This window comes from Triticum aestivum, chromosome 3A (assembly GCF_018294505.1).
Source record: "Triticum aestivum cultivar Chinese Spring chromosome 3A, IWGSC CS RefSeq v2.1, whole genome shotgun sequence".
Taxonomy (NCBI): domain Eukaryota; kingdom Viridiplantae; phylum Streptophyta; class Magnoliopsida; order Poales; family Poaceae; genus Triticum; species Triticum aestivum.
Window position 1 is genome coordinate 640944695 of NC_057800.1, and position 6783 is coordinate 640951477.

General features: G+C 50.4%; 1 protein-coding gene across 2 annotated transcripts; it reads right to left on the minus strand.

The window, feature by feature from the left end:
• Positions 1–2360: 2360 nt before the first annotated feature.
• LOC123062817 (protein NRT1/ PTR FAMILY 8.1) lies at positions 2361–6416 on the minus strand. 2 transcript variants are annotated; one of them, XM_044486490.1, is made up of 4 exons: positions 6163–6416; positions 6019–6093; positions 5214–5925; positions 2361–3282 (listed from the first exon to the last, which is right to left on the minus strand). In XM_044486490.1, exons 1-4 carry the CDS (start codon positions 6302–6304, stop codon positions 2454–2456), a joined length of 1758 nt encoding a protein of 585 aa, XP_044342425.1. In that variant the 5' UTR covers positions 6305–6416; the 3' UTR covers positions 2361–2453. The 2 variants fall into 2 exon arrangements, with proteins under 2 accessions (XP_044342425.1, XP_044342424.1); XM_044486489.1 differs by having other exon boundaries at positions 6019–6402.
• Positions 6417–6783: the final 367 nt, after the last annotated feature.

Consider the following 6783-nt stretch of genomic DNA (forward strand, 5'->3'; position numbering starts at 1 on the left):
GGGGCTTTGCACATCGAGCGGTGCATCAAAGACGTAAGCCTTCTGTGTAGGAGTAAGGACACTCCTCGGACTACGGACCTAGTCCGCATCATTGCTTACAATATCTTTCAACTTAATCTTTCTCTAGGAACGTATTGAAACAGGGAGCTACAACGTGAGCTATTTATCTACAATATATTTGTAAAGAAAATTTAGACTATGTTCATGATAATTGAGTTCATCTAATCAAATTATTTAATGAATTCCCGCTCAGATAGACATCCCTCTAGTCATCTAAGTGAAACATGATCCGAATCGACTAGGCCGTATCCGATCATCACGTGAGACGGACTAGTCATCAACGGTGAACATCTCATGTTGATCGTATCTTCTATACGACTCATGTTCAACCTTTCGGTCTTCCGTGTTCCGAGGCCATGTCTATACATGCTAGGCTCGTCAAGTGAACTTAAGCGTATTGCGTGTGTAAATCTGGCTTACACCCGTTGTATTCGAACGTTAGAATCTATCACACCCGATCATCACGTGGTGCTTCGAAACGACGAACCTTCGCAACGGTGCACAGTTAGGGGGAACACTTTCTTGAAATTATTGCAATGGATCATCTTATTTAAGCTACCGTCATTCTAAGCAAATAAGATGTAAAACATGATAAACAACACATGCAATCAAATAGTGACATGATATGGCCAATATCATTTTGCTCCTTTTGATCTCCATCTTCGGGGCTCCATGATCATCGTTGTCACCAGCATGACACCATGATCTCCATCATCATGATCTCCATCATCGTGTCTTTTTGAAGTTGTCTCGTCATCTATTACTTCTACTACTATGGCTAACACTTTAGCTATAAAGTAAAGTAATTACATGACGTTTATGTTGACACGCAGGTCATAAATAAATTAAGACAACTCCTATGGCTCCTGCCGGTTGTCATACTCATCGACATGCAAGTCGTGATTCCTATTACAAGAACATGATCAATCTAATACATCACATATATCATTCATCACATCCTTTTGGCCATATCACATCACAAGGCATATGCTGCAAAAACAAGTTCGACATCCTCTAATTGTTGTTGCAAGTTATTACGTGGCTGCTATAGGTTTCTAGCATGAATGTTTCTTACCTACGCGAAAACCACAACGTGATATGCCAATTTCTATTTACCCTTCATAAGGACCCTTTTCATTGAATCCGATCCGACTAGAGTGGGAGAGACAGACACCCGCTAGCCACCTTATGCAACTAGTGCATGTCAGTCGGTGGAACCAGTCTCACGTAAGAATACGTGTAAGGTCGGTCTAGGCCGCTTCATCCCACGATGCCGCCGAATCAAGATAAGACTAGTAACGGTAAGTAAATTGACAATATCGACGCCCACAACTGCTTTGTGTTCTACTCGTGCATAGAAACTACGTATAGACCTAGCTCATGATGCCACTGTTGGGGATCGTAGCAGAAATTTAAAATTTTCTATGCATCACCAAGATCAATCTATGGAGTAATCTAGCAACAAGGGGAAGGAGAGTGCATCTACATACCCTTGTAGATCGCTATGCGGAAGCGTTCAAGTGAACGGGGTTGATGGAGTCGTACTCATCGTGATCCAAATCACCGATGATCCTAGCGCCGAACGGACGGCACCTCCGCGTTCAACACATGTACGGTTGGGAGACGTCTCCTCCTTCTTGATCCAGCATGGTGAGAGGAGAAGTTGAGGGAAAACTCCGACAGCACGACGGCGTGATGGTGATGGAGCTCGTGGTTCTCCGACAGGGCTTCGCCTGCCTCGGAGATGTTCGGGTCCACGCCGCCGCCGCAGAGCGAGGCCACGCCCTTCAACCCGCGGTCACCCTACGCGGCCGCCAAGGTCGCCGCGCACTGGTACACCGTCAACTACCGCGAGGCGTACGGCCTCTTCGCCTGCAACGGCGTGCTCTTCAACCACGAGTCCCCCCGGCGCGGCGAGAACTTCGTCACCCGCAAGATCACCCGCGCCATCGGCCGCATCAAGGTCGGGCTCCAGACCAAGGTCTTCCTCGGCAACCTCTCCGCCGCCAGGGATTGGGGCTTCCCCCCGCTGGACCCTGTTATCTAAGCACGCTGGATCCTCATTATCCTAGGACGGAGGGCAGCGCAGGTGGTGGGACTCGCCGGCCGGTGGGGGCAGAGCGGCGGAGTGCACTTAAGGTGTTCGTGGAAATGAGAGAGAGAGAGAGAGAGAGGAGGAAGAAGATTGATGCTGACAGGTGGGCCCAAGCGGTCAGATTTGTGCTTAGCACGGGCTAAGCGAGCGATTTCGCGACTTGGTAGTTTTTTGCCACGGATTAGGAAAAAATTGGTAGTTTTTGGGACAAAATCGTAAAGTGGTAGTTTTTCGTCACGGTTCCGTGAATTATGGTAGTTTTTGGTTAAATACTCTTACATTACGGTGATCTCCAGGTTCAGTCAGCGGTCTTCTTGTAGGTATACCACCGTGCGACGAGCAGGTACACGCTGAAGTTGCCGATGCAGAGCATGGCGAGCAGCCAGAAAAAGTAGTCCAGATGGCCGTCGTTGATATCGTCGGGGATCCACCCGGGCCGCCCGCCCCTCGTCATTGCGCGCACCACGACGGCCACGAGCGCCGAGCTCGCGTAGTTGCCCAGCGCAAACGCCGCGCTGGAGAGCCCCGAGCAGACGTTCCGCATGGCGTCCGGCGCCTGGTCATAGAAGAACTCCATCTGCCCGATGAACGTGAACACCTCTGCGGCACCCACCACCACGTACTGCGGCACCTGCCAGAAGATCGACATCGGCACATACCCCGCGCCGTCCTCGCCGGTGTAGGTGCCGTGGCGCGCGACGACGCGGCGCCGCGCCACCTCGAGCGTGCCGGCGGCGAGCATGGCAACAGTGAGGATGACGAAGCCCACACCCATGCGCGCCAGCTGCGTGAACCCGCGGCGGTGGCCCGTGAGGCGGCGCGCGAGCGGCACGACGGCGCGGTCGTAGAGCGGCACCCAGAGCATGACGCTGAGGGTGTCGAAGACGGTGAGCACGGCGGGGGGCACGCGGAAGCTGCCGACGCGCGGGTCCAGCGTGTCACCCTGGAGGATGAAGGTGGTGGTCATCTGCGTGTAGGCGGCCGCGAAGATGATGCCGCACGCCCACACCGGCAGCAGTCGGAGCACGCACTTGAGCTCCTCCACCTGCGTCACGGTGCACAGCCGCCACGGGCTCGCCGGCCGCGCCTTGTCGCCCGCCGTCTCCACCGCCGCCTTGTCCAAGAACCTGAGTGATCGACAGCAACCGAGCGGTGCAACAGATTAATAATATTTTACTTCCAAAAATCCACCAGCATTACTTTCAGTTTACATATGTCACATTGTTATTTCAATTTCATAAAAATATTTGACATTTCACCAGTAGCACTTTCAGTTTAGATATTCACACATCACAAAAATCCTATTTCAATTCTTTCAAAAACATATTCACAAACTGGTTTCAATTATTTGAAACATCCACTTAAATTATTTCAAACCATACATTTCAGTTATTTGAAAAACATATTTCAATAGGATCAATTTCATATTTTTCGCAATTATTCAGTTCATCCATTTCAATTATTTCAGAACATATTTCAGTTTTTCAAAAAAAAAGGGATTTCACTTATTCCGGGTAAGACTCCACTACTTAAAAAAAAGTGAGTTCATCCCTTTCGGTAATTTCATAACATATTTCACTTTTCCAAACTTAAAAAAAATCACTCTTCTGAAACATATCAATCTCACTAAAACCTTCACTCCTTCTCGAATACACTCATTGGTCCTATTCTAAGCAGTTCCCCACACTAGAATAAATTTAGTGAAATATGTGGATTGAAATGTTGAAATTTGAACATGTTTGAATTGTATCCAAATTGACTTTACTTGAAATGTCTTGACGCTAGGAGTTGAAATATACATAAAGTTTCAAAAATGTAATTGTGGTTTAAAATATCTGAATGGTTTAAATTAGCAAAGATGAAATAATGTCTTTGTGGGTTGTAGACTAGAACCGATTCTAGCTTTTTTTTCCTCGGCATGAGCATGCTACAATGACTTACCATGAGGTTTGTTGCTCTTAGATTTTGTGGCGTCAAGTTTTGATCGACAATCGACATTGACCATGCCCTACTAGCACCCTGTAAATCTACTTTTTTGTCAATTGCTATTCTTTAATTATCAAATTTTGTCTGGGTCCAATTCAATTATGTGGTCGGTGCAAACGAGGTAGTAAAGGGATGGAGACATGGTAGGGGTGGTGGCATGGATTGGGAGGGGGCGCGAAGCTGTCCGCGTCGGGTGGCAAAATGGTGGTTAGGCCCCTGGCAGTGGGCCTCTTGACAACAAGGGGTGAAGGGGGTCGACGGCGATGAGGGAAGGAAAGTGACCGAAACTAGAAAACAAAAACATCACCTAAAAGAATAGTCAGTCTTTTTTCCGTTGAAGCAACTTCCTTGGACTTTTGCTGCATTATTGTGGTTATCAATTCAACAAAAGATATGAGTGTGATGATTCGGTGTGTGAACAGTAAAATCAAATAAAATACTCGCAGCGGCAATTAATGTGGATCGAAGGAAGAAGTAAAAAAGATCTGATATTTTTTGGCATCAAAGATACTCAAATGTGTGATGTGGGTGCTAAAATTCATGGTGTTTGGACATTCGAAGAGGTCAGGGCACACTCATGCAGGAGCGTGACGTTGGTCAGGGTCTCCACGTCACACTTCCTGGAAGTGGCGAGCATCTTGTGAATTCACAAGAATAAGAATGTGGCTAACTCTTATCTAGACGAGACTTAACTATATCTCATCTAACTCCTACACTATTTGATTTTACGCGGAGATTCATATGAATTTTTATTTTTATTTCACTAATCAGATGATGTAACAGTTAGATGATACTTTGGTAATTCTCATCAGCAAATCTGCACAAACAAGATGCTCAGATTTACTATGGGTTGAATTTTAACAAAAGATAATGTTGGGCAGCTACTGTGAAGAGTGGATGACACCGAGATTAGGTTTGGTCCAGGTTGGCTGATTAGCTTGCTCAATCAGTCACACAGCATGTTTCAATCATAGACAAAATAAATTGAACGCTCCTTTCTCAAAAACTGCACATGATGGAGACGATGCAAGTGGAAGGCGATGCTAACGACGGCCAGGGCACGGGAACTGACCTGAACTCGTCAGTGTGCGCGAGGCGGCGGCTCCCCTGAATCACTGACATGCCGTCGTCCCCGTCACACTCGTGCAGCAGCGTGGCGTCGGTCGGGATCTCCACGTCGCACTTCCTGGCGGCGGCGACCACCACCTGCGCGATCCTGGTGAGCGGGCTGCCGCCGGGGGGCTGGTGGCGGCGGTACGCGCCCGTGCCGGCGAGGAACAGAGCGACGGCGAGCACGCTGAGCAGCGCCGGGATGCCGTAGCCGAGCCGCCAGCCGTGGGCGGACTGCACCCACACCAGGACGGTGCCGCCCACGAGCGAGCCCACGACAATGGACAGGTAGAACCAGTTGAAGAAGGAGCTCTGCCGCCGGCGCTCCTCCTCGTCGGACTCGGCGTCGAACTGGTCGGCCCCGAACGACGACAGGACCGGCTGCAGCGCGCCGCCCAGCGCCACCAGGTACAGCCCCGCGTAGAACACCGCGCTCGCCGCCACGACGCCGTACCCCGCGACGGAGATGAAGAGGAAGAGGGTGATGGTCCAGTACCTGCCGAGGAAAGAGTCGGCGAGGAAGCCGGCCGCGAGCGGCGTGATGGAGGCGGTGCCCTGCCAGTTGGTGACGCTGTTCGCCGCGGCCTTGCTGCCGGAGTGCAGCTGGACCTTGAGGAAGTTCACCAGGTTCGTCGACACGCCGTAGTAAGCGCTGTACTGGAGGCAGTTGTTCACTGCACACCACGCGCGCGTGAATGCATGAGCAGCATATTTAGCGTGGATCTAGGTGGATCATAGCGACAAGAAGAAAGTGGTGCAAGTTTTACCGAGGATGAAAACGTAGCCCCACGAACTCCGGCGATCCCTCGTGGACGTCCGGCGATCGGGGTCACCCTGCAGGCCTTTTGATTCGAAACGGAACCAGCTGAAGCAAAAGAGAGGAGGAACATTAGCCTGAATGAGGGTCGAACCTGTACACGCTCCCAGGCGTGAGACCTCTTCTTCTGTCCTTCTTTGGTCTCCGCCGCCGCATGGTACAGTGGTTGCGTTCTCTGACGCCGCTGTTTGTGAGGGGCTGGGCATGTCCAGTTTGGAGTGGTGATTCTCAACCATGAGGGGAATTGTGTGGCTGCGTGCTCTGAACCTTTAAGGGGCGTGCGTTCTTCGGAGTTGGCTGGAGCAATGGCTCTTCGGCGCGCTGTCAGCTTAGTCCGGGAGGAGGGTTTTACCGATGTCCTTTTCAAGTCTGATTGTCTTTCGTGTTCCTTCTCGTTTTCTCCTCTTGTCTTTTCGTGAGTTATAAATAGGCTTTGCCTCCTGTGATCTCCTAGTGTTACGTGGGCTTTGTTTCTTCTCTTCCATCTACATTGATTGAATTACATGGTTTGTTCTTCTCCTAGCTGTAATGGTCCGCGGCGTCCAGGCCCAGCCTCCTCGGTTGCGTGGGGCTGTGGTTGGTCTGCGTGCTTCTGCTGGAGCAGTCCCCGCCGTCCAGGTCGGCCTCCTGCTATACGTGATGCTGTTGTTGGGCGTCGTGGTGGCTGCGGTGTTGTGCGGGGCCGTTCTGCATTCATGGCGGATGTCGTCGCCGT

Bases quoted from the DNA above. Each gene is read 5' to 3' on its own strand.
- LOC123062817 (XM_044486489.1), bottom strand. From the start codon at position 6,304: ATGGTTGAGAATCACCACTCCAAACTGGACATGCCCAGCCCCTCACAA. The intron at 5,926-6,018 runs GTAAAACTTGCA...CGTGGTGTGCAG, and splicing joins GGGCTACGTTTTCATCCTCG to TGAACAACTGCCTCCAGTAC. The intron at 3,283-5,213 runs GTCAGTTCCCGT...TCGATCACTCAG, and splicing joins GCGCACACTGACGAGTTCAG to GTTCTTGGACAAGGCGGCGG.